The 27,280-nt window shown below is 47.9% G+C and overlaps 1 protein-coding gene across 1 annotated transcript; it reads left to right on the plus strand.

Moving 5' to 3' along the window:
* The first annotated feature begins 224 nt into the window (after positions 1–224).
* CHRNB3 (cholinergic receptor nicotinic beta 3 subunit) lies at positions 225–25,778 on the plus strand. Its single transcript, XM_045535240.1, has 6 exons — positions 225–270; positions 365–516; positions 1,506–1,550; positions 21,911–22,020; positions 22,259–22,439; positions 25,644–25,778. Exons 1-6 carry the CDS (start codon positions 225–227, stop codon positions 25,776–25,778), a joined length of 669 nt encoding a protein of 222 aa, XP_045391196.1.
* The last annotated feature ends 1,502 nt before the right edge of the window (positions 25,779–27,280 follow it).

Below are 27,280 nucleotides of genomic sequence, written 5' to 3' on the forward strand. Positions count from 1 at the left end.
GAACAGAGTGTGATGAGGGACGTGCAGGAGAGAAATGAGATTCAGGACAGAGAACAGCTCGTGGGCAGAGGCCATGTCTGCAGGGAGGTGGGGCAGGGGGTGGCTGTACATGATCCTTTTGGTGCACATGACCCCGATGGCAGCGTCGTGAGAGATCGGAGTCCCAGGGCAGGTGGAGTCTGTCTCCAGCTGTGTTTGGAGGAAGCTGGGCGTGGGCGCAGGGAATGGGCTCCCGAGGAGCCTTGTGCTCCCGGAGCCGCCTGCGCTCAAGTGGGCTGCTTGGAAACATGACGGCTAAGGCCACAGGATGCTCACCAGGGTCGTGCCTCTCCCATCAATTCGGCCCCTCGTGATTCTTTTGCAGCCGCTGCAGGACTGAGTTCAATGGCCGAAAATGAAGACGCCCTCCTCAGACATTTATTCCAAGGCTATCAGAAATGGGTGCGCCCCGTGTTACATTCCAATGACACCATAAAAGTGCATTTTGGATTGAAAATATCTCAACTCGTAGACGTGGTGAGTAATCCTTGGCACTTAGCTAAAAAAAAAAAAAAAAAAAGCATGCATTCTTTAACCTGTTTGTGAGTCTAAGATATTTTTTCTTTCCTTGTGTCTAACTTTCAATTTTTAAAATAATTCACTGTGAGAAAAAAAATCTGCCCCCAAGAAGCCAGTGAGATGACCTGAAGGAAGAATGAGGAGTTGTCATGGTGTAAATTTTCATTGTGACACTGTTGGTGTGGGGCCTTTTTGCTGGGGGTGGGCACGGTCACTAGGATGGTTGTTGCTGAGCACCGAGGAGGGGACCGGGGAGCTGCAGAGGGGGCTGAGCCCAGGCTGACCCAGTGTGATCCTGGCTCCTCCCAAGCTGTGCCGTGGGATGGCGGGGCGCCTTCAGGGAGACAGGGCCGTGACAGCAGTGCCCAGGGCAAGGGCCATCCTTGCCGTCACCTTTCCTGAACTCACCCCTACCTTAACATTGTCTGCTGGTTTCCTGCTGGGCTTGCATTTCTGCCACGATTGTGTCCCTGGGGGAGGTCATTGACCTATAGCGCCCCAAATGCAGCACAATTGTCCTGCTCTGGTCCCCACAGCCCCAGAATAATCCTTCCACGCTGCCCAAATTCATTGTCCCACCACACACACGTCACACGCACCCACCCTGGCTGGCATGATGCCCTGGCATTCGTCTAGAAAATCACCCAACAGTCGCCTCCTGTTTAGCTGACATTTCCTTCTACCCTTAAAGTGCCCTCTGGGTCGTTGCCACAGTGGCCTGCTACTTGTTTTAGTTATTATTTTTCATTTTAAGCAAAATAGCCGTACTCTGTCAGGATCACGTGCCACTTAACTGTTAAGTTGACAATCTTTTGCACTTCGAACACCTCAAATATAAGACTCATATAGGTTTTTCTGATAAAAAGCAAAAAAAAAAAAAAAACCTCCAAAAACACAACTTTCTTTAATTTCATTTTACAACATTTTCTTAATTGTCATTTCCCTAGGATGAAAAGAACCAGCTGATGACGACCAACGTGTGGCTCAAACAGGTACATTTCCATGCAAGGGCTGTGTCTGGCGACCCAGCCACTGCAGCTCTTTGCTCCTGAGACGGGCTCCCGTCCCAAATGGCTATTTTAGGGGGCACGACGCGCGCCGCGGGGGAGGTGTGAGGGCGCTGGGAAGGAAGGGTGCGTCGTTCTTGGTTCTCTGTGAGCGTCAGGGACCAGGCCCGGCGGCCCCGGGGAGCCGGGCTCCGCGTCGGGGACCAGGACGGGGCGGCCCCGGGGAGCCGGGCTCCGCGTCGGGGACCGGGACGGGGCGGCCCCGGGGAGCCGGGCCCCGCGTCGGGGACCGGGACGGGGCGGTCCCGGGGAGCCGGGCTCCGCGTCGGGGACCGGGGCGGGGCGGCCCCGGGAGCCGGGCTCCGCGTCGGGGACCGGGGCGGGGCGGCCCCGGGGAGCCGGGCTCCGCGTCGGGGACCGGGACGGGGCGGCCCCGGGGAGCCGAGCTCCGCGTCGGGGACCGGGACGGGGCGGTCCCGGGGAGCCGGGCTCCGCGTCGGGGACCAGGCCCGGCGGCCCCGGGGAGCCGAGCTCCGCGTCGGGGACCGGGGCCCGGCGGCCCCGGGGAGCCGGGCTCCGCGTCGGGGACCGGGACGGGGCGGCCCCGGGGAGCCGGGCTCCGCGTCGGGGACCGGGACGGGGCGGCCCCGGGGAGCCGGGCTCCGCGTCGGGGACCGGGGCGGGGCGGCCCCGGGGAGCCGAGCTCCGCGTCGGGGACCGGGACGGGGCGGTCCCGGGGAGCCGGGCTCCGCGTCGGGGACCAGGCCCGGCGGCCCCGGGGAGCCGAGCTCCGCGTCGGGGACCGGGACGGGGCGGCCCCGGGGAGCCGGGCTCCGCGTCGGGGACCGGGACGGGGCGGCCCCGGGGAGCCGGGCTCCGGGTCGGGGACCAGGCCCGGCGGCCCCGGGGAGCCGGGCTCCGCGCGGCCGCTGCGGGGGCGGAAGTGCTGCGCGGGGCGGGGCCCTCGCGGGGTGGAAGTCGCCGCTCGGCGACAGTGAGGCCGGGCCGTGCTCTGGGGCACCTGAAGAGGAGAAAAAGGAGACCCCAAGAGGCAACTCTCGCCCCCATTTGGGGTTCGGGTGCGGCAGCTGGGGAAGGAGATCAGCGACGCTGAACTGCCCCTCCCCAGGCAGACCCGCTCCGAGGCGCTTGTCCCGCCTGAGGCAGAGCCGGGTCCACAGCCAGACGGGGACAGAAGCCGCCCCCCGTCACTTTCGGGACAAAGTGAAGCCCAGAACAGAATAATGAAACGCATTTTGAATGGTGTTTCCAGCTTCGCAGAGACAGCCTTGAGCCGGCAGCGCCTGCCTTCCCGCCGGGGGCGCCCGCCAGACGGGCTTGCTGTCAGGAAATAATTCCCGTGCAAACCCGATTTCACATATGCTGTGTGCCAGGAGAAAATATTTTTTAATTTTTAATTGATAAATAATAATTGAACATGTTCATGGGGTACACAGCGATGTTTCGTACATACTGAGACTAGGGTGAGAAGATACTGATGCTTGCTAATAGGTGAGAAGTTGGTTTAATTGCTTATGTTTTGTTTTTGTTTGGTCTGCAATTACTTGTTTTGTAATGAATGTCCAGCTATTGCCTAATCTGTCCATAGATTTAAAATATTCCTGCTAGGGTTATTTTAAATATCTCACTTAATTGTGACACACGCACATGACGCCTTTCATTTGTTTATGTCGGAGTACGTGCGTCATCTATTCGGGTTTTGTAGACGTTGTTCAGTCCTTTCTGCTAACGGTTTGTCAGGAACAATGAATAAAAGAAACTGAGGCGGCTCCTATGCTTTAGTTGTGTCATCGAATTTCTGCCACCCAAAAACTTTAATCAGAGTTAGAGGATTATTATAACTTTTATTACTTTCTATTGCTCTGGTTCTTTAATTGGTAGATGTGTTAGCAAGTTGTGAAGTGGATCTGCATATTGTTTACCTGCAAATAAAAATATCCAGGAGAGAATATTAATAATAAGCTGAGAATGTATATATAAAAATACAATTTAAATAAACATACCTTGTTATAGACCTGTCTATTCCTCAGTGCCTCATCCTACTCTGGCATTTAGAACGTTGAGTTGGTAGAGCCCAGTAAGAAGTCCTCCATTTGAGCTGGCAGGGAGAGAAGAACCTGCACTTTTCTCTTAAACTGTAAACAGGTTTAGGAAGTTAACAAAAATAAAACAAATAAACAAAAAAATCTCTTCCTTCCTCACACACATGTCCTTCCCCAACTGTTCCTGGAGATCAAGCTTTTATTAATCTCTGACATACAACAGTGGTCCACGGACTCTTGGTCTTAATATTGAGACAGTAGGTGCTTCTCACTTGTCTTGTGATTTTGAAAGCAAGGGGCATTTCGGCCACAGAGAACAACATTAGACATGAGGGGTAGAAGCCACTGGTTCCCTGGGCCTCAGCCACGGCTCTGGAAAGGACTTCCGGCAAAGCTGTGCCACCAGAATCCCAGTACCCTGGTTGGTGAATGCCCACGGATCAAGACTGAAACCAATCCTAAAAATCCAGTACACCCAAAACAGAGCAAAGGAAATCTGTAGGAGTGCAGCAAGGTGACATCTGCAACGGTCAGCCTGCTGACAAGTTCCTACTTAATAGAAGTGATGAGAATGATAGACTTTAATTGCACTGGATTCACAAGGGGCTGTCATGTCTCTTACCTTGTTTAAACCTCTCAACCGCCTGCATTAGGAAAGGGGACACCGTTGCCCCGTTTTACAGAGATGAGCAGTCTAGTAACTCATCTGGCTGGACTCTGGGCCTCCTGACTCCTGGCTGGGGCCTTTCCTCACTACACACTAAGCTGAGCTCTAAATCACAGGAGCAGCCGCAGCAGCTGCACGTTCCGTAGAGATGCAGAGAACATTGCCAGAGTGACTGAGTCAGGAGCAGGAGATGCTACAGGGGATGTTAGTTAGCAAGTCTGTGTAATGGTGCAAACAATTTGGGACAGAGCAAGGTGGATTCTATGGCATTGGGCGTCAAGCAGGGAAGGCTGCATGGAAGAGGAGGCATTTGAGCTTGGCCATGATGTTACTTTTATACTTTTTAAAGCTTTTTAAAGCTAAAAGGATAAAAGAAAAGGGATGGAAAAGGCAATATAAAAATGATGTTTATAAAACTTACTGGAGTTTTACACAGATCTTAGTTCCAGAACAGCTAATAATAATACTACCTAAGATTTATTGAGCATTTATTAAGTGCCCAGGCACTGTGCTGAGTGTACAATGGGAATGATTTCATTTAATTCTCACGGCCACCCTATAAGGTAAGTTCTATTATTATTCCAACTTTGCAGATGAGGAAACTGAGGACTGGAGAATTGAAGGCCTTGTCTGAGGTTCCACACTGTTAAGTGAAGTTGGGCTTATACAGCAGAGTCATTCTCTTGCCTGAGCCCAGAGGGAGCTGACAGGGGTGTCCTGGTCCCCTCTGGGTAACTGTTTCTGTATAGTCTATGTCTTCACCCCAGTCTTCTGAGGCTTTGATTCCTCAGCCTCTGGGACATTGCACGGAATTGGCATAGAAAGATAGGAGAGAATGAAGTTAGGGTTCACTTCATCTTCCCATTCAATTTCCTGAGAGCCTAAGTGCCAGGCACTTTGCTAGATCCTGGATCTATTAATATAAAGATGAGTCAGACACAGCCCTGCCTTCAGAGAGAGGACAAGAGTTAGTTATGTAAAAAGTAATTCCTGTGATAGGATAAACACCATGATGCACGTACACAAGACAGGGAGAAAGTCAGTGAAAGCTTCCAAGGGGAAGAGGTGTCTGATTCAGGTCTCACAGGACAAAGGAACACGAACAACTGAGACGCTTCTTTTCCACCTGACTCTCCTGCCTTGTCCTCTGTTTCCAGAGTTCTCTGGCATATTTAGACCTTCCTCTCTGTCTTCCCAAGCAAAGACCTTTCCAAAGCACAAATCTAGCGACACCCAGAGAAAGGCTTCTGCATGGATCTATTTTTATTTTATTGATTTTGTTTGGCAAACTCCTTTGCCTTCCTCCTTTGTACTTCCAAAGAGTAATCAAAACCCTATAAACCATAAATATATTATTAACATTGACTCACTCACTGAAACTAGGTGAGGAAGTACTCAATGCCCCAGCCCCTCGGATTCTGCAGGGTCATATCCAAGGTCAGGAAAACTGCGTCACGAGCACCTTAGAGGAAACAGAAAATGCAGCTGACCTTTTTATTAATGACACTAGGGTGGGCCCTTTACCTAGATGTTACCATATGAATAATCACTATGACAACCAATGCAAATTCACTCAGCAGGCATTTCCTGAGAGCCTGCTCTGCCCAGGGTACCACCTTAGGCCCCAGCTGGGCTCTGTGGAAACAAACTCCAGTAAGACAATGAGGCCATTAAGGGACCTGGCTTCACTGCGGCTGACACAGTCTGCCCTCCTATCCCAATGACCATCCTGAGGAAAGTAAAACTGCAGAATGTCCGCCAAGCCCGACATCTTAAACTAGTGGCATTTCTCCAACAGCTGATTTCTGTTTTAGATCAACAGAAAGTTCAGCAAACATGATGGAGGCCTCGTGGGATAGCCCCCTGGAGCTGGTCTGTGAGGAGAAGTAAGAAACAAACCGCTGTGGAAGGGTCAGGCCAGCCCTCAGGGTCTGGGAGACGGCCCCAAAGGTCTCACTCTCATCCACAACCTGGAAGGCATTTATAAATTTATGCATTGAATTTATAACGATGATGCATCTTACTCTCCTTGCTTCGCTGTAGCCTCACTCAGACCTTAGCCAGGCAGGCCAAGCTTGGAGCTTTTATTCAAGTGAACCCTGGGTAAGAATTGAATAGGGGTCAAAGGCCTACTATGTAAACATGGGCAAGTCATTTCACCTCTCTGGCCCTCAGTCTCTTTACCTATAAAATAGAGGCAATGCCTACTCAGCAGTGTCACTAGGAATGTGACAAGCTCAATAAATGTCACTCCCTCTAGCCACTTTTGTGAGCTTTTTCATCCTTAATGACAAACCATACTTCTTGGCCTTAAGAACTTATGGATTTAATGGACATGTGAGACATATAATATGTTATGTTGCTGTCTTTAAAATAAATGAATCAACACTGATTTGGCTTTAAGAATCTCACATCTGACTAGGATAATTGGAGCTCTCAGGGACGTCCTTGCAGCTGCAAATCAAGGCAATAGCAAGGCCTTACTATCTTTTATCTCATTATCTTTTGGTCTTAGTATTAAAGTAAAAATAATTCGAGGATTTTATTTACAGGAAAACAAAAAGTCTTATGATTTAGGTTTAACATTTGGCTCTGGGTTGTGGTTTAGCTAGACATTCATTAGTGATAGTTCAAGTAATATATGTAAGAAAAGATAATTTTAAGGGAATATGTATGTAAGGTTTTTGGATAGACCGGCGCCAGAGAAAGAAAGACGAGCACAATTGAAAGGGGTAAGCAATGAGGCTTTATTGGGGCACTCCCAGGTGAGGTTCATGGGCCCCAAGAGAGAGACCCGGGAAGTCGCATTGCCCAGAAGTTTTGAGTGGGCTTATATATGTTTTTAGGGTTGGGGAATGGGGGTTTCTTCGGCAGGAAGATTTTGGCGCAAAGAGTGAGGAATTTCTTTGTTGCAGTTTTAGGGTGGGTATTGAGAAATAGGAGGGGCTGGTGGTGTGTGTGGACTCCAGGAACCGAGACTCTTAGCGTAACCATCCAGGTGTGGCTATGCTTTAACTTAGCTGGGCCTTGCAGGCATTGTTTTTGGCAGGTCTCGTGGGCTTCTTTTTCCATTAGGGAGGGGAAGGGTGCCCGCCACCAGCCTTACATTCTGGCCTTTTAGTGATAATAGGGCGCCGTGGTCTTTCTGGCTACTTCCTGCTTTTGAGAGGCGTAGTGGGGGCTATGGGCCGGAGTCGGCTGGTGGAGGGGTGACTGGAAGGGGAGAGTAAGGGTGAAGAAGCATCTGATTTACTGTCACTCTGGATAATTCCTGCAGGCGGCATTGGAGAAACTGTAAAAGACGGGGCAAAGAGAAAGATTAGGCAAATGGTGACAATGGCTCCTATTAAGGGTAACAGCCAGGTGGCTAGTGGGGACTGTATCCATCTGCGGGGGGATGTATTCTGCCAGTGGCAGTGGTGCAGTTCTTTGCTCAGGGTGTCGAATATCTATGTTTTGCTCTATAAGGCCCGACTCATTGATGTAGTAGCAGCATTCCTCGAGGAAGAAAATGCAGGTTCCTCCTTTTTCAGCCGTTAATAGGTCCAGGGCCCTCCAGTTTTGGAGAGCTACCTGAGCCAGAGAAGTCAGTTGTCTCTGCAGGGAAGCTAGTGACATGGACGTGGTTTCCAGGGATAGCTGTAGGTGATCTGCAAAGTCTTGGGCAGAAATGACACTGTGGCCCAGAGTGCCTCCCGCAAGCCCTGAGGCTGCGATGGAGGAGACCAAGCTGAGACCCACCATGACAGGCAAGAAGATGGCTCGTTTTGAGCGGGGTCCCGGGAGAAGCCACCCGAATTCAGGCTCGCCGTATAGAGTTAATTGAGGGACCACCATGACAGGGAAACAAGGACCTGGGGTGGATGTATTGACGCAGCGGGTAAGTGTTCCGTTGCACCAGAAGAACTGTCCTGGAACAGAAGAGGTGGTCGTGGTTACAGTATGGTTGGTGAGGCAGCATCCATGAAGTTGTAGGTTGGGGTCAGCGTGGGAGGTATGAAAGCATATGTGATCCGCGTAAGGCTGGCCTGTGGGCTCAGGTTCCCAAAGGGGAACACAAGTGAGCGGAGTGGAGCACGAGGGAGCCAATGAGGGAGTCGTCTGGGGGTTAGAAAAGTTTAGGGGGACAGCAGCCAGTAGGGGTCGCTAAAGTGAGGCGCAGAGGAAACCATGGGAGACATCAGAGATTATTTCAGAGGAGTTTAGGAAGGCAAGGGTATGTTGAATAATATTTAGCCAGGAGGTAAGAGGGGGATGTTTAGGGCGGGAGGAAAGTTGTCCTGCTAGAGTTTGTTCCGCCTCCAGAATGTTGATAGATATTTGAACCTGTGTCTGGTGGGCCAGGACGTATTCACGGCTGACGTGAATAGTCGCTGAAGGGTAATAGTCGTGCATTTTCCAGTATACTTTGCCTGTGACTCCAATTTCCCAATGCTGGTCCCAAGGGTCAAGGATATCTAGTTGAAGTTTATTTTTGTCTGAGAAATAGAATGTGCTAGGCCCCCACCCATATGTCCTATAATTATAACCCCGCCATCCCTTTGGATTTTTAGTATTATGGAAGTGGCATGACAATTTAAGGCACCCCCCATATACGTCGGCCTCCTCCTGACAATAGTGAAAAGTTTGGTCTTATAGGTAGTATAGAGCCGGGAGTCGGGCACCGTCAATGGATGTCAGGGACAAGGGAATGGTAAGGGCCATTTGACAGCCTTTTGGAGAGCAGTCAGCAGAGCCGGCCACACGGGTGCCTCCCGGGGGAAGGGTTTCGCGTACCTGAAATCTCCAGACATATATTGGATCAGGAGCAGCTGTTGGAAGGGCCAGGAAGCCTAGATGCCCGCATAAAACGGAGTTTAGTGGGACCCACCTGGTGGCAGGAGTAGGACGGGGAAGCATCTTGAGATGAGGACCTTTTGATGCGTGAGATGTGATGTCAACAACCGGTAGGGTCGTTTTGGAGTTTTACAGCCGTAGGTGTTGTCAAAACGACTGTGTGGGGCCCCGTCCACTGGGGCTCAAGGGGCTTAGGGTGAAGGGTTTTAAGAAATACCGAGTCACCAGGCTGTATACCCGTGTGAGAGATATCAGAGTTGGTCTCTGGAGGCTGAGGTAGATATCTGTCCGGGTGGCCCCGGAGAAGTTGCCTGAAGAGAGAGAGAGATGGGAGATAGGAGGCCAAAGGAGGGGGCTGGGCTGGAAGATGGTGGTTAATGAGAAAAGGCCGGCCGTACATCAGTTCGAAAGGGCTAAGGTAGGTAGGATGCCGAGGGGCTGCCCTGATCTGGGTGAGAGCTAAGGGCAAAAGGTCAAGCCATGATTGGCAGGTCTCCACAATGAGTTTGGTGAGGTAGTCTTTGATTACTCTGTTCACCCTTTCAACCTTCCCTGAGGACTGGGGCCTGTAGGGAACATGAAGTTTCCACTCAATATCGAGAGCCTCACAGACATGGTGAACTACCTTAGAAATGAAAGCAGGGCCATTGTCAGACTGAATGGAGGAAGCAAGGCCAAAGTGAGGAATAATTTCCTCGATGAGAGTGGAGGCCACAACTCTAGCAGTTCTGTTGGCAGTGGGGAAAGCTTCAACCCAACCCCTGAATGTATCTACCAGTGTTTAAAAGATATTTAAAGTGTTTGTGAGGCGGCATATGAGTGAAATGAACCTGCCAGTCTTGTCCGGGGAGGTGACCATGCATCTGGTGGGTGGACACAGGGGGTTTGAGGCCCCCTTGAGGGTTAACAGAGACACAAATGTCACAGTCCAAGCAAACAGTTTTGATGAGAGAATACAGGGAAGGGTGTGAAAATAGAGGCTGTAAGAAGTGGGAGAGACCCTTAGTGCTGATATGAAGTGAGGAGTGAACCTGGCCAACGAGTTCCAGGGCCTGTGCCTTAGGGAGAGCCAGCTTGCTGTCCTTAAGAAGGACCCACCCTTCGGTGGTGGTTGATCTCCCTTGGGTGAGAGGGCTGTCGCGCTCCTCTGGAGTGTAGCGAGGTTGGAGGGAAGGAATGGGAAGGAAAAGAAGAGGAGCCGGACTAGGGTGTTTTGGGGATGTTAGGCTGCAGGCAACAGTGTCAGCATAGTTGTCTCCCTTAGTGACAGGGGACCAGTCCATCTGGTGTCCCTTGCAGTGTATGATAGCTAATTGGGTGGTTAACTGAAGGGCCTAAAGCAGACGGGAGATAAGGGTGGTGTTAATAACAGGGGAGCCCTTGGTGGAGAGAAAGCCCCGTTCTCCCCATATGGCAGCATGGCAGTGAGTTATCATAAACACATACTTGGAGTCTGTGTAAATATTTACAATCCTGCCTTGGGCTAGGTGTAAGGCTCTAGTGAGAGCAGTGAGTTCTGCCTTTTGCGAGGTGGTGCCCTCTGGAAGACAGGAGGCTTGTTACCTGAGAGGCAGAGACAATGGCATAGGCTGCCCGGCGTTTGCCATCTTCACCTGTGACAGAGCTGCCATCAACAAAGAAAGTTAAGTCCGCTGTAGGAAGGGGCTTGTCTGACACATCAGGTCTAGGGGTAGTGGAGGCTTCAGCCATTTCTGAGCAGGAGTGTGAGGACAGGGTTAGGGAGGGAATGGGGAGCAGAGTGGCAGAGTTTAGAGTTGGGGATTGAGATAAAGTAATGGTAGGATTTTCTATAAACAAGAGATGGAGGCCGGGCGTGGTGGCTCACGCCTGTAATCCTAGCACTCTGGGAGGCCGAGGCGGGTGGATTGCTTGAGGTCAGGAGTTTGAGACCGGCCTGAGCAAGAGCGAGACCCCATCTCTACTAAAAATAGAAAGAAATTAGCTGGACAACTAAAAATATATACAGAAAAAAATTAGCCGGGCATGGTGGCGCATGCCTGTAGTCCCAGCTACTCAGGAGGCTGAGGCAGGAGGATTGCTTGAGCCCAGGAGTTTGAGGTTGCTGTGAGCTAGGCTGGCACCATAGCACTCACTCTAGCCTGGGCAACAAAGTGAGACTCTGTCTCAAAAACAAACAAACAAACAAAAAAAGAGAGATGGAATTCCTGTAGTCCAGACGGACTGAGGAGGGCTACAGAGCGGTGAGTTAGAAGGTCCTGTAAACGGTGGGTGGAGAAGGCATGTAAGTCCTGTCCCAGGGAGAGTTTCAGGGCCTCCCTGGTGAGAGTAGTGGCCGCAGCTAAGGCGCGGAGACAGGGGGGCCAGCCATGGACCGTGGTGTCCAGCTGTTTGGATAAGTAGGCCACTGGGGTGGAAATGGGAGCAGGTCCCAGAGTTGGGCGAGGACGCCGAGGGGCAGGCCCTGGCGCTCATCCATGCAGACATAAAAGGGTTTTTCAGGATGAGGGAGTCTTAGAAGGGATATTTGTAGGAGAGAGTCGCGAAGTTTTAGGAATGTGCAGCAGACAGCCTGAGGGTTTCACAGAGGGCCAGCAGAGGCATCATGTGCTGCCTCACAGAGGGGTTTGGCCAGGAGAGAAAAGTTGGGGATCCAGTGTCGGAAGAAACTAATGAACCCGAGGAAGGATAGAATTTGTTCTGCAGTGGTGGGAGGGTGGAGGTCGCGGAGGGCCTGCTGGCGATCAACAGTGAGATGACAGGAAGTGGGGGTGAGACTAAGTCCAAGGTAAGTGACAGTAGGCTTGGACAGCTGGACTTTGGAGGGGGACACCCGGTAGCCCTTAGAGGCTAGGAAGTTGAGTACAGAGGCAGTGTGTGTGCGGCTGTCGGAGTATGAGGGGCTGCAGAGTAATAAATTGTCCACATATTGGAGGACAGTGCTTGGTTGTAAAGGGCATTGAAGAAGATCTTGGGCGACAGCCTGACCAAAGAGGTGGGGGCTGTCCCTGAACCCCTGGGGCAGGAGAGTCCAAGTGAGTTGTCGAGACGTTTGTGTCGGGACCTTCCCATGTAAAGGCAAAGCAATTGTAGCTGGCTGGGTCTAGAGGAATGGTAAAGAAAGCGTCCTTGAGGTCCAGGACAGAAAAGTGGGTGGTGGAGGGTGGAATATGAGAGAGTAAAGTGTAGGGATTAGGCACTACAGGGTGTATGGGGACAACTGCGTCATTAATGAGTCTGAGGTCCTGGACTAGCTGGTAGGAGCCATTTGGCTTTTTTATCGGGAGAATGGGTGTGTCATAGGGAGAGTCGGTCGGAATTAAGTTTTTCGCGCAGAAGACGTTCTGTGATGGGTTTTAGACCTCTGCGGTGGGTTGGTGAAGTAGGGAACTGTGGCCGGGAAGGGAAGGATGAGGGGTCTTTGAGTCGAATGAGGACGGGGGTGTGGTGTGTGGCCACCACTGGGGTGAAGGTGTCCCAAACCTGGGGGTCTATGAGTTCTGGTGGGAGGGGGTACGTAGGACTCGGTAAAGCTGGAGAGGTTGTGGGCGGGGCTGAGGAATCTGGAGAGAGAGAGAGAGAAGAAGGAGGGTGGAAGTTCCGGAGAAAAAGTGGAGGGCTGTGCCCAGCTTGGTTAGTAAGTCCCTTTCCAATAGTGGAGTGGGACAGGAGGGCATGATAAGGAAGGAATGGGTGATGGGACGGTCATCTATTAGACAGGTTAGGGGACTGGTGGTGGGGGGTTGAGAGGGATTGCCGTCAATACCCACGACCGACACCTGGGAAGGATAAGTAGGGCCTGAAAAGGAAGGCAGGACAGAGTAGGTAGCCCCCGTGTCAACCAGAAAGGACACTGCCTTACCCGCTACCTTGATTGTTACCCTGGGCTCGGCGAGGGTTATCGGGGTCACTGAGTCGGGGCCTCTTCAGTCTTCGGCAGCCAGACCCAAAGCTGCCATTGCAGGCCTAGAAGTCTCTGGACTTCTGTCCCAAGGGGCAGTCACTTTTCCAGTGTCCCTCTTAACCACATGCCGGGCAAGGCTTGGTGGGTGGACGTGGCTGTGGGCACCGCTTGGCCCAGTGACCTTCCTTACCGCACTTGAAGCAGGTGCCTGGTGGAGCACGGCTGGTCGCCTTAGACGAGGTCGATGGTTTCGCGAGTCCCGCCGGCCTCAGGGCTGCAGCCAAGGCTCGGGCCTGCAGATGTGCCTTTGGCGGACACAGGCCTCCCTTTGGGCCTCTGCCTGCTCATCTCGGGAACTGAAGACTTTAAATGCCATGTTCACCAGGTCTCGGATAGGGGTCTGAGGGCCCTCCTCTGCCTTTTTGAGTTTCTTTCTGATGTCAGGGGAGGACTGAGTAATAAAGTGAGTTGCAAGGACAGCAGTCCCCATGGGGGAGGTAGGATCTCGGCGGGTATATTGGATAAGGGCGTCTGTAAGGCAGCTGAGAAAGGCCGGGGGGGTTTCGTCTGCCCTTTGAGTGATTTCCCTGAGTTTGTCATAATTTACAGCATGGTGGGCAGGAGCCTGGAGGTGGGCAGCGGCCTGGAGGCCGGCAAGGACACACTGCAACATGCAGTCCCGCCATTTCCTGCCCTCCTGGCTGGCTGGGGAGTCGAGTTGGTATTCCCACTCCGGCTCTTTGCGAGGGAAAGCCTCGGCCCCCACTGGCATAGAGCAGTCTGTAAGATGGACTTGGTCAGCATGTCCCTGAGCCGCTGCCCAGACACGCTCCCTTTCATCAGTAGTAAGGGTAGAGGACAGTATAACAAAAATGTCATGCCAGGTAAGGTCATATGCCTGTGGCAAGTAGCGGAACTCTTTGGTGTAGGCTACAGGGTCATTAGAAAAGTAACCTAGGCTTTTTCAATCTGGGAGAGGTCAGAAAGGGAGAAGGGAACATGCACCCGTACGACCCCTCGGCGCCCGCCACCTCCCGTAACGGACAGAGGAGGGACTGGTCTGAGCGATTTGCGTGGGAGCGAGTGTGATGGCTGACGGGAGACGTCAGTTGCGAGCAGTGGGATGGTGTGGGAGGGTGAGGGGGTGCACCCGGGTATGGTGGGGGGTCAGGTGGGGGGAGGGCTGAGAGAGTCAGGTGGATCGGAGAAAGCAGAAGGGGCATCTGAGGAGACGCCTGGTGGAGAGTTAGAGGGAGAAGAGCCAGAGGGGGTTGGGGGATCCCGCACAAGGAGGACTTCTGTGGGGTGGCAGGTCAGACAGAGAGAAGGACGGGAGTGCAAACAGAAAAAGGCTTGGACATATGGGATCTCCAACCATTTGCTGTTCCTGTGACAAAAATTATCAAGGTCTTGCAGAACATTGAAATCGAAAGTCCCATTTTCAGGCCATTGGGAGCCATTGTCCAATTTATACATTGGCCAGGCAGTGTTGCAGTAAAGACTGAGGTGCTTGGGCCGGATGTCTAAATCCAGGGCCTTCAGATTGGCCAGCAGACACCCCAGGGGCATCTCACGGGGAATTTTAGAGGATTGGCTACCCATGTTGTCTCAACCCGAATGGGGAAACAGCCAGGAACAGTTTCCTGGCTATGGAGGCAGCAAAAGTCTGGGGGGACATCTCCACCCGAGACTAGTGTGCTCACACGGAAAGGGGTGAGAGGAATTCAGGCGTCCCCGAATAGCCTCTTCCCCTGGAACGGGGACGCCTCTGATGTGGGCCCATGGTTTAACAGACAGGGAACAGTTTCCTGGAGGGAACGGAGGCTCCCGGTGGGGGATCTGGGTTGGGATAACATGGGGTGACTCACGCAGGCCGAGATCATCAATCAGGGACTCGAAGGCAGTCAGTGGAGGTCCCAGTCCAGAATGCGAGAGTTTTTGGAAGGGGGTGGCGCAGCCAAACGCCCCTCCCGGGTTTCGGCACCAAATGTAAGGTTTTTGGATAGGCTGGTGCCAGAGAAAGTAAACCGAGCAGAGTTGAAAGGGGTAAGCAATGAGGCTTTATTTGGGCGCTCCCAAGCAAGATTCACGGGCCCCAAGAGTTGCATCGCCCAGAAGTTCTGAGTGGGCTTACATATGTTTTTAGGGCTGAGGAATGGGGTATCTCTGGCGGGAAGATTTTGGTGCGAAGAGTGAGGAATTTCTTTGTTGCACTTTTAGGGTGGGTATTGAGAAATAGGAGGGGCCGGTGGTATGTGTGGACTCCAGGAACCGAGACTCTTATCAGGGTAACCATCCAGGTGTGGCTATTCTTTAACTTAGCTGGGCCTTGCAGGCATTGTCCTTGGCAGGTCTCGGGGGCTTCTTCTTTTTCCATTAGAGAGGGGAGGGGTGCCTGCCACCAGCTTTACAATGTATATTTGACATGGATTTGAAATTGCACTTTTCTGAATTAAGAAACCTAGACTTGGAGTATTTTTCCATTTTTTTCTTAGTCATAGATCAACTTTGATATTTGGCTCTAACAAATCCTGTGCTGTCCTGTTTCCTGAAAAAACACGGCTCTCAAACCAGGAACTGCTGTGATATGGAGGTGATGTTTGTGGAGGGCTTTGCGAGGCTTGGCTAAAACACACTACACGAACATGAGATATCATTTCTAATCCCTTACTCTAAGATGGGAGAAACAGCAGGTTAATCTCCAGGTGCCACCAGGGTTTCAGAGAGCACAGGGAAGTGACCAGAACATCTCACAGCCCCTTAGAGAACACAGAGAATTTGAGCTTCGCATCACCAGGGGGACAGTGCCAACTGTGCCCCTTGCACATGTCGTTGAGTTTGTGCCATTCCACACCCATGGCCATCCTGGGTCACGGGGCCCAGCCAGCACTGTGGTGGGCTCACGTCCTGCTAGGAATTGGGTGAGCTCTCTGCTTGGTGCCTCAGGGAAAACAAACTCTGTGGCCCCCAGGTCTGGTAGCAGAAGGACACCAGGACTAGGGGGAGTGACTCTCTCAGCCCTGCAAGTGAATGTCAGTGGCTTGTCTAAGTGGTGCGACTAGTAAAGGACAGCCAGTGTGAGCTCAGGGCTTCTGACCCTGAGCCAGGTGCCTCCTCTCTTGGGTGCGCTGGAGTAAGCAGCCCTGGCCAAAGTCCCACCCAGCCGGGTCAGGACGCAATCTGCGTCCACTCTGGCTCCCTCATGTCCTCCTCAGGGATTCCAGGGGAAAGCATCCCTCAGTTATCCATCCTCCGGTTCCTGCCCCAATGCCTTCCCTCAGGCTGTCCCCCTGCCCACACCACCCCCGCTGCTCTGACGCCTCCCCCTGCACGTCTCAGTGTAAATGTCACCCCTTCGGAAAGCCCTCCGCTGTGTACTCTGCTGAGTGTGTCATATGTGCAAACCGGGTACTTGCTGGCTGACTTATCCGAGTCAGCCCCAGGCGAGGAGGACCGGGCAGCCGTGCCCAGGGCCAGCACGTGCCTCGCAGGTTTGTCGAGTGAATGACTGCTCAAACACTGTGGGCCGAGGAGCCACTCCCTCTGCGACCTCTCCGGCCACAGCTGCTGGTGCTGCTGTCGGAGGTCAGGTGAGCAAGACTAATCTTTCTGACGTAAAAACCCCTCCCCTGGGCTTGCCCCAGTTCCCCGAGAACAATTTGTGAAAGGGCTGACCTTCCCGGCAGCTCGCGCCACGCTCCCGGGCCGGGCTCCTCCCCGGCGCCTCCGGGCTCCCGTCCTCCCCGGGCCTCGGCGAGCGGAGGCGGGAGGCCGCGGCCGCAGGCTCGGACGCCCCCGGGGTGCCGGCTCCGGCAGGGGCGGCCTGCCCCTTTCCGGCGGTCTCGGAAGTCCCGGTCACCCTCTCGGACGCGGCTGCCCGCCGCCTGCGGCCGCCGGACGGGCGGGCCGGGGAGGCAGCGCCGCTTCCGCTTCCGGAGCAGAAGCAGCGTCCGCTGCACCCGGGGTCGCGGGTGGAGGGCAGAGTGAGGGGTTCCCCGACCGGAGGCCGCGATCCCCCACCCGGAGACGGGCGGCCAAGGTTGAGGCCGCAGACGCAGCCACGGCCAGTGTGTTGCCGCATCGAGTTTCCTCCTCTCCGGAAAGCTCTGCGCACGCGCCGCCTCCGCGCCCGGCCTGGCCCGCCGCCCCTCCCGCGCCCACGCGGGGCGGCTGCTTGTCCGACCGCCTCCTTTACACAGAGCTTTCAGCAGTCAGGCCAGCTCATTAAAACTGTATTGTTGTTTTCTTTCTTTGACAGGGAGGAAATGGAATTAGCTACAGCTTTAGCTGAGCACATAGTTGATAGGCTTTATGGCTGTGAGCCCCGTAATCCAGAGAGGGTTGAGCCACAGAGAGATGGATGGAAACTGTTGAAGCATGTTGGGCCGTGGGGACAGGTAAAAGCGGGCAGGATCTGGCTCTGGACACACCTCTAGGAGGCGCCCTCCACATCAGATCCGGTGTGCACGGCGCCTCTGCAGTTGTGACTGCACAAACCACGCTCCCCATTCAGCAGCCTTGAATCCCGTTTCCCTTCCTGACTGCCCACGCGGCCTTGCACAGGTACTAGAACTCTCTGCCTGTGGTTGCCTCATCTAATGTAGCAATAATAATAGGCAATTCAGAGGTTATTGAGAAAAGTGGCATTAATAAATATAAAGCACTTGGACCAACACCTGGCATGTCATCAACACATCATCTTTATCAATAAGTGTCACTTTAAAAATTATTATTAGCATTATTATTAGTAACAAAAATGATGTTTTTAAGTGTACCACAGTTTTATTAAATAATTACTTAAACATCTTCCCAAAGCAGAGGTAAAAAGCATTTCACAGTTGTAAAAGGGAAATATGTGGTTTGTTCTCCTCTTTGTTGTATCATTACTAGGATGTATTTTCACTCCTATAAAAAAAAAAGATTTGAAAATGCTTTATTAGGAGCAAAAGCACAAAGGTACACACCACCAATTTCATTGCCTTCATCTTTTCTCAAGGAAACCTCACCTGTATTTTGACTTTAATTCAAACAAAATCAGGAAAAACATTAGAGCAGCACTCTTCTTGCCAACACATCCTTATTGTCCATGAGGCTGAGGTCGACCTATTTTTTTCTTCCACAAAAAGAGAAAATATTATATTTTCTTATATTCATAGTTTAAAATATTAAACCGTAATACATCATGACTATGTGGGGTTGATCACAGGAAAGCAAGGCTGGTTCAACATTTTAAAAAATGCATGACATTCATCACATTAAAAGACTGAAGAAGAAAAACCATGTGATAAAAGGAAAAAAAACATATTAAAAGACTAAATAAACCTCAACAGGTGCTGAAAAGCTTTTAACAAAACCCAGGATTTGTTCATGATTTAAAAAGAAAAATCTCAACCAACTAGAAATAGAAGGATTCTTTCCTAATCTAATAAAAGGCATTTATAAAAACACAATATCTAATTTATGTTAATACTTAATGATGAGCAAGTAAATGCTCCCCCTCAAAATCAAGAGCCAGGCAAGGATATCCACTCTCACTCTTCCTGCCTACTGCCGTCTGGAGGTCCCACCCGGTGAATCAAGGCGAGGAAAAACAACAAGAGACATTCAGATTAGAAAGGAAGAAACAAAACTCTCTATCTGCAAATGACACAATTTTCTATGTCAAAAATCTACCAAAAAGCTCCTAAAAATAAATGAGCTAAGCAATATACAAAAGTTGATTGTATATTTATACACTAGCAATGAACAACTGGAAATTTTTTTTTAATTAAGCGCCGATAAACCATGAACTACTTATGATATAAATCTAACCAAGTACGTACAGGGTCAGTAAGCTGAAAACTACAAAACACTGACTAAAAAAAGAAAAAATCAAAGAAGACATAAATAAACAGAGATAAATGATATTGCTGGGTCAGAAGACTCTCAATATCATGATGCTAGTTCTCTCCAGACTTATCTATATATTCAAATCAATCATAATTAAAATCTCAACAAGATATTTTATAAGAAGCAACAAGCAGATTCAAAAAGTCATGTGAAAATGCTAAGGAACTAGAATGGCCAAAACAACTCTGAGAAAGAACACAGTTGGAAGATTCACATTACCTGATTTCAAAACTTGACATAAAGCTGTGGCAACCAGGACGTGTGATACTGGAGCAAAGACAGACACGTAGACCAGAGAAACAGAACAGAGAGCCCGGAGTAGCCCCACACACGTGGGTCATGGGTCTTTGACAGATGTACAAAGGCAATTCCACGGAGAATGTTCCGTCCTTTCTACAAAAGGCGATGGAACAATTGGACATCTATATGCAAAAGAAAATGAGCCTCACTCAACCCATACTTGTACTTTAATAAAAAAAATAACTGAAAATGGAGCTTAGATCTAAATGTAAATATTAAATCTACAGCATTTCTAGAAGAGAGCATATGAGAAAATCTTTGTGACCTTGGGTTAGGCAAAGATTTTTTAGGTAAGACACAATCCATGAAATATAAAATTGACAATGAACTTTTAGAACTTCGGTTTGTGAAAGACACTCTTAAGAGAAAAAATCTGGGAGAAAATATTTGTAAATCAAATATTTGACAAAAGACTTTTATCCAGAATGTATAAAGAACTAAAAACTCAGTAAAAAAAACGAAGAACCCATTAAAAAATATGCAAAGAGTTTAACAGACATTTCACCAAATAAGATATATGGATGGCAGATAAGCACATGAAGACAGGCATGATTAGCCATTAGGAAAATGCATGTTAAAAACCACAGTGAGATACTACTTCACATCTATTATAATATAGTTAAAATGTTAAATGTGACAATGCCAAATGCTATAGAAGATGAAAAACAGCTGGAACTCCCATACCCTGCTGAGGGGAGTGCAAAGTGATTCAGCCACGCTGGAGGACTGTCTGGAAGTTTTGTACAAAGTTAAACATATGCTTAGTATATAACCCAGCTGTCTCTCTCCTATTTACCCAAGAAAAATAAAGAATTTATTTCATGCCAAAAACTATATAAAATGTTTACAGTGGCTTCATCAAAAACTTGAAAGAATTCAAATATCCTAACTGGTGAATGGAAAAACTGTGGTACATCATACAATGTAAAACCCCCCACTAATAAAAATGAACAAACTACTGATGCAACAACACAGAAGAATTTAGATGCATTGCTAAGTCAATAAGTCACAATCTATGATTCCACCTATATGAAATTCTGGGAAAGGCAAAATTATTGGAACAGAAAAATCAGGGATTGCCAAGGGCTAGAAACTTGGAATGGGTTGATTACAAAGGGGCAGCACAGGGGGAATTTTGGGGCCAACAAACTGTTTTGGTGTCTTATTGGTGGTAGCGGTTAAACAACTGCATTTAGAACTGTACACAAAAAGAGAGAATTTTATTGTAAGTAAAGTTTTAAAAGGTGAATAAAGTGGAAGTGAAACAAACAAAAAATGCCACCATGGGTTCGTTCCCTCCAGCATCTCTGAGATTCAGACCTGGGACAATGGTAAGAGTCTCCTAGCAGGAGGCACATTATTCGTAGGGAGGAAATTATATTTGTTCTTCAAAATGGGCAGAGGGGGAAGAAAAAATGAAGCCTGTGGGTACCAAGTGAACATAGTAAATACTTTATTAGATTGGGCTCTTAAATTGGCAGTCTTCATATGCAAGATTTTATGTAAATAGTCATGTGATTTTTATACTTTAGATTCTAGCTTTTTAAAAGCCAATATTTTTTAAAATTTGCTCTTTAAAAGTCAAGTCTCAAAAATACTGTTTAAGATAATGTCTTATCTGGGGTGTATAGTTCCGTCATTTTTAGGGCATCATACATGTTTCAGTATTTTGCCATCCACTTAAGTCTTCCATCTGCTGACTCCTGATTTTTTAATGACAAAGTTGGCATCGCCGAGCTCCAGGAAGCCTCACACTGGGCATGCACACCTAACTCTCTGAAATGTCATTTAACATTATCCTGTATAATTACTCAACTATCCACTTGAAGGACAGTGGAATAGAAGAATTTAATTTTCAGGTCAGATTTCATAAGATTCTGTATCCAAAATCTTTTTAATTAAGTCCACTCATTCCTTGTTTATCTCAATGTCAGTAAATAAATCAATAAAGGCCACTGTGCTGTGATTGGGTCACCCACACATCACCTGCTTGACCTTCCTAATCCGATCGATGGATGGTCAGGTTTATCTATATGGATTCATCAGCCCCCATAAAACATGCAAAGTGACTTCATCCTTATGAAGAAAAATATGTAAGCATCTGGAGGCTAACAATATTAGGAGTATAATTTAAAATTGTAATAGAGAGCTCAAAAAATAAATTGATTAAAAATTAAGGGAAAATTCTTGGGAAATTTTTTTTATTGGATAAAAGTTATCATGTTATCAAGAACAGTCAGTGGATACTGGATGTTTCATATTAACATCCTGAGTGGATGTTTGTCTAAGACACTTGAGTGATGTTCAAAATCATCTGTAGCCATTATGATGACATTAAAAACATCACTGGACCAGCCCTCCTAGAATAAACCGGGTTAGAGTCTTCATTGCTCTTCTTTTGTTTCTTCAGAGAAAACAGGCTGAAAAGACAGATTATGAATCAGTGGCAGTTGCCGAGCCTCTTCGTTGTGAGGTAGATGTGGCGATTTTGGAAATATTAACACCAAACAGGCAAGGAGTGTGGGCCTGGGCTGGGTCAGACCCCACGTGCTGTGCGGAATCCCAGACAGGGTCACAAGGTCTAACCCGGACATGTTTCCCTTTAATTTTAAAACAATGCATTGGCAAACTAACAGAAACTTGAAGAACCCAAGGTCTAATACCTTGAATTTTCTTCATGAAATTACAGTATACTAATTTCATGCAGGAGTGGACAGACCACAAATTACGCTGGAATCCTGATGAATATGGAGGAATTAACTCAATCAAAGTTCCATCAGAGTCTCTCTGGCTTCCTGACATCGTTCTCTTTGAAAAGTAAGTATCACAGAAGAAACTATACTGGTCAGATTAACACTAGGAATAGAAAAGTCTGATTTGGGCAAAATAATTAGGAAAAACATTCAATGTTAAGCAACAAAAAACTGTTTCTTTTTAAACTATTGTTTGACCTGTAGTAGAAAAGTAATAAAATACAGGCAGTACAGTGCTGGGGAAAAAACCCAAACTAGTGAGCGCTCAGCTAAGCCTGACAGTGAAACTGCTTTGATTGCAGTGCAGACGGACGTTTTGAAGGCTCCCTCATGACCAAGGTCGTAGTGAAATCCAATGGAACTGTCATTTGGACTCCGCCTGCCAGTTATAAAAGCTCCTGCACCATGGATGTCACATTTTTCCCGTTTGACCAACAGAACTGCTCCATGAAGTTTGGATCCTGGACGTACGATGGTACCATGGTCAACCTCATTTTGATAGATGAAAATGTTGACAGAAAAGACTTTTTTGATAATGGAGAATGGGAAATACTCCATGCAAAAGGGATGAGGGGAGACAGGAGAGATGGTTTCTATTCGTATCCATTCGTCACTTACTCTTTCGTTCTCAGGCGCCTGCCTCTGTTTTACACTCTCTTCCTGATCATACCCTGCCTGGGACTGTCTTTTCTAACAGTTCTCGTGTTCTATTTACCTTCTGACGAAGGAGAAAAACTTTCATTGTCAACGTCTGTCTTAGTTTCTCTGACAGTTTTTCTGTTGGTGATTGAAGAAATAATCCCATCTTCTTCCAAAGTCATTCCTCTCATTGGAGAGTACCTGCTGTTCATTATGATTTTCGTGACCTTGTCAATCATTGTTACTGTTTTTGTAATTAACGTTCACCATAGATCTTCCTCAACATACCATCCCATGGCTCCCTGGGTGAAGAGGCTCTTTCTGCAAAAACTGCCCAAATTACTTTGCATGAAAGACCACGTGGATCACTACTCTCTCCTAGATAAAGATGAGCGTAAACCAGTAGTGAAAGGTAAAGTTCTAGAAAAAAAGAAACAGAAACAGACAAATGATGGGGAAAAAGTTCTGGTTGCTGTCTTGGAAAAGGCTGCGGACTCCATTAGATACATTTCCAGCCACGTGAGGAAAGAACATTTCATCCGCCAGGTGAGTAAACTGATATTCACAGTAACGCGCCATTGAGCTCTGCCGCAGACTAATATTTTGCCATCTATTTTCAATAAAATGCTGTCATTGTTTGAAATGTGACATTATTAGATATCCTCTTTACACAGATACAATTTAAAACAAACCCAGACATAAAATAAGAATTTTAGCATAAATTTTTAGGAATTAGTTCATAAAAACATTATGGAGCAAAAGTAAGCAACTGTACATTCAGCACTTTCCCTTATAATTAGCCCCAATTCTATTTTAAATAATTCAGTTGTACATAGTTGGTTATCCTGGTCTCCGATGATTTATCTTTCATTTTTCATGGGACGATAGATATTTTCATCCATGGTATTTGGAAATAAAAAAAACCAGAAAGAATCCTATCTTTAAATTAATATAAAATGTAGTGTTACAACAGATATTTTAGTGAGGTTAGAGAATGCGGCCATTTAGTTTACAGATTAAAACAAATGTGGGAGAGAGTGTGGATTTCAGACTTAAAACAGTTCTGGGCTCAGCTCCCACTCTGAGTCCATTCTTGAGACAAGTTACTTAACCTGAGCTTCTGTTTTCTAAAACCTATCTTGAAAGGTTACTGTGAGGAATAAAATACATGTCATAAAATATAAAACACGCACAGTGTGCCTGGCACACGTGGACTGGCCTCGTGATTATGAAAGAAGTTCATAAAGGTTGATTATCATCTTTATTCTTCTCATCTTTATCCTTCTTTTAAATGGTCCTTCTCCAATGGAATGGAAATATTATTTGACATACAAATATATTCAGTACAAAAACTGGTCTGTTGTTTAAAACAAGTTATACATTTTCACCAATTTGTAGGGTTCAATTATTCTACCTTAAAATTGATGTAAATGAGTGCCAAGAGCTTGGTCACGTAAACAAACTGATGAATTTTATTTTTAGAAATATCCTTCTACATTTTATCTTGCCTTCACAAATACTGCTAGTTTATCCTCTCTCTTAACAATTTGTCATGGTTTTTCCCCTCTCAAAAATTTTTTTTAAAGCACTAGAAAAGTAAAACTGCCGCTGTAAAACAAGCATTTCAGCTATTAAATTATAGTTCCTTTTCCATTTGTTTTTTTTTGTTTGTTTGTTTTTTGGTTTTTTTGAGACAGAGTCTCGCTCTGTTGCCTGGGCTAGAGTGAGTGCCATGGCATCAGCCTAGCTCACAGCAACCTCAGACTCCTGGGCTTAAGCGATCCTCCTGCCTCAGCCTCCCAAGTAGCTGGGACTACAGGCATGCGCCACCATGCCCGGCTCATTTTTTCTATATATATTTTTAGTTGGCCAGATAATTTCTTTCTATTTTTTAGTAGAGATGGGGTCTCACTCTTGCTCAGGCTGGTCTCGAACTCCTGACCTTGAGCGATCCACCCGCCTTGGCCTCCCAGAGTGCTAGGATTACAGGCGTGAGCCACCACGCCCGACCTCTATTTGTTTCTTTACATCTTTTAAAAATACTAATACGGAGATTGAAATAATTTTTTTAATTATAAAAGTAAAAAAATTAAAAATTATAAAAGTAACACAGGATCAGTGATCAACATAGGGAATGTAGAAAACACAGAAAAATCTAAATAAGAAGATAACAATTATCAATAATCCCACAATTTAAGGTTGACATTTTTAACATTTTAATCTATCTTCTTTGTGCCCCCCCACAAGTTTTATTTCTGACCCTCTGTGAGTACGGAATACACCCAGGTTCTGTTCCCGCAGCTTCCTGTGGCAGTGACCTCTCCTGTAACCCCCTGCCCCGGGCGGGGGGCTCCTGTGCTGTTCCATTCCTACAAAATCCCATAAAATAGAAATAGGACCTTCATTTGCCCTTGAAACATGAGGACTCACCCCTCTCCTTCAGACTTCCCCAGCCTACTCGGACCTTGCCCTCACTGGCCCATGGCCACTGTCCCCAAACTCCCCTTCCTAACAGGGGCGACTTGGGCTCTCCCAGATGACTTCCTGTCTTCTGGGCAGCTCTCCTACCAGACAGTGTCCCTCATTCTGCAGCTCCAGCAGCCGGACCTACATGTGGAGTGGAAGAAAAGAAAACCCCTGACACTTGGCCACAAAAATTCTTACGTTATAAACTTTGATTCATGTCATAGGGATAGCAGGAAGCATCCCAGTAGAGTATACTGGCTTTTTATTAGCGTAAAAATCAGGCTTTTCCCATTTGGATCAGTAAAGTTTACAAATGCTTAAATAATTCTGTTGTTTCTATTTTACCTCTTCAATGTTGATGAAAGTGTTTCTATAAACTCAATTTACAAGTGGTTTTCTTGGGGACTATTGGTGAAGTCACTGGGAAGAATGTGAGGCTGCATTGTGGGCGATGTGTTAGGTACATTTTGAAAACGTAAGTAAGTGCTGTAAATCTGAATATTGCTCTTTTTAAATGCCTTGAGAGGAATTCAGAACCGTTGCCCAGCATGTTGAATGAAAGGCGTCTTCTCTCTCTTGCAGGTGGTACAAGACTGGAAACGCGTAGCGCAAGTCCTTGACCGAATCTTCCTGGGGCTCTTTCTGGTAGTGTCGGTCACCGGCTCGGTTCTGATTTTCACCCCTGCTCTGAGGATGTGGCTACATAGTTACCCTTAGGAACAAGTCTCCAGAGCAATTTAAGAGACAAAATCACACCTTAGGGTTGATGTCTGGCTGGCACCGACACAGAATCCAACATGCACATGTTTCTCCTAAGAGCCCCGACTGTACCGTCTTCATGGAAATTGAACCTCTCTTGATAAGAGGATCCTTGGTAAACGTGGGATTGCCCGAGTTGGTCTGTGGGTGCTACTGGAGTGAGTTGTTTTTAAAGAAAGAAGAACCTCCTTGGGCCACTTCCTTGGCTCCCTGGGACCTTCAGGGCGGGGTCACAGGTCCAGGCTGGGTCCACAGGCCGGGACGCAGGAGTGGTCACCGTGCGGTGGGCCCAGGCCCCGTGTGTCCCCGTTAGGAATCAGTGTTTGCAACCCGCACTTGGCACAAAACTCTTCTCTCACCTTCGCTTCACTTTTCTCACCTTCTGCATTTTGTCTAAATCGTCCAGAATTTTAGTTCCAGATTTTTAATTCTTGTATTACATGTTCCTTTCCCTAAGAATCATTTATTGACAATACATTTTGTCCACAATTTCATTTCTTTGTTCACCACTTTTGTCCATTTTCCTCTCTCTCTGCGTCTGTTTCATCATCTCAGAGGAATGTGGAGTAGTATGTCCTCAAGTAATTCCCTTAGGAAGTTTTCCAGTGTGGTAACCTTTCTGAATCCTTGCATTTCTGAAAGTTTGATTTATTTTGCCCTCACACTTGAACAACAGATTGGCTGTGCATGGAACTCCAGTTCAAAATCATTTGCCTTCAGGACTCTGAAGACATTATTTTATAACATCCTGTGTTGTAGATAAGAAGTGTGGTGACAGCTGACTCTTACTCCTGATTCCTGTTGGTCACTGTTTGTTCCTTCCTAAAAGTCTTAGACTTTTCCTTTTCCTTTTGGACTTTAGAAATGTCGCTTGTCTTTGTCTAAGTGCAGGGCTCTCGCTCTGGCTTGGCACCTGATGACTGATGTCTTTCTTCAACTCATGCAAGTTTTCTTCTCTTATTTGTGTTATTATTTCCTTTGTTCCATTCTCTCTCCTTTCCTTTTGAAATTTCTAATAGAGGCTCTTGGTATTCCAGGATCTGTCTTTCACGATTATTAATTTATTAACTTTTTTCTCACGAGAATAGACTCTTTTTGTTGTCAGGCTGAGATTACCCCTAACAAATTTGATTTTCAGCCATTGTCTATTCTGCTGTCCAGACCCCCTACTGAGGGGAGGTTTTTGTCCATTTGTTTGTGGATCAATGATATATAGTCATGTGCCCCATAATGACATTTTGGTTAATGACAGCCCTCATATATGACAGTGGTCTCATAAGATTATAATAACATTATCTTTATGGTACATTTTCTATGTTTAGATACACAAATACTTATCACCGTGTGACAGTTGCCTGCAGTAGTCAGCACAGTAACTGCTGTGCAGGTGTGAAGCCTGGGAGCACTAGGCGACCACACAGGTGGGCTGCGCCCCCTACGGCTGTGTAGCGCACTCTGTG

Source organism: Lemur catta, chromosome 22 (genome assembly GCF_020740605.2).
Source record: "Lemur catta isolate mLemCat1 chromosome 22, mLemCat1.pri, whole genome shotgun sequence".
NCBI classification, from domain to species: Eukaryota; Metazoa; Chordata; class Mammalia; order Primates; family Lemuridae; genus Lemur; species Lemur catta.

Coding starts and splice junctions, on each gene's coding strand:
- CHRNB3 (XM_045535240.1), top strand. CDS start 225: ATGGGCTCCCGAGGAGCCTTGTGCTCCCGGAGCCGCCTGCGCTCAA. Junction 1,551..21,910: donor CCAACGTGTGGCTCAAACAG/GTACATTTCCAT, acceptor AATTTCATGCAG/GAGTGGACAGACCACAAATT. Junction 22,440..25,643: donor GGACGTACGATGGTACCATG/GTCAACCTCATT, acceptor TCTCTCTTGCAG/GTGGTACAAGACTGGAAACG.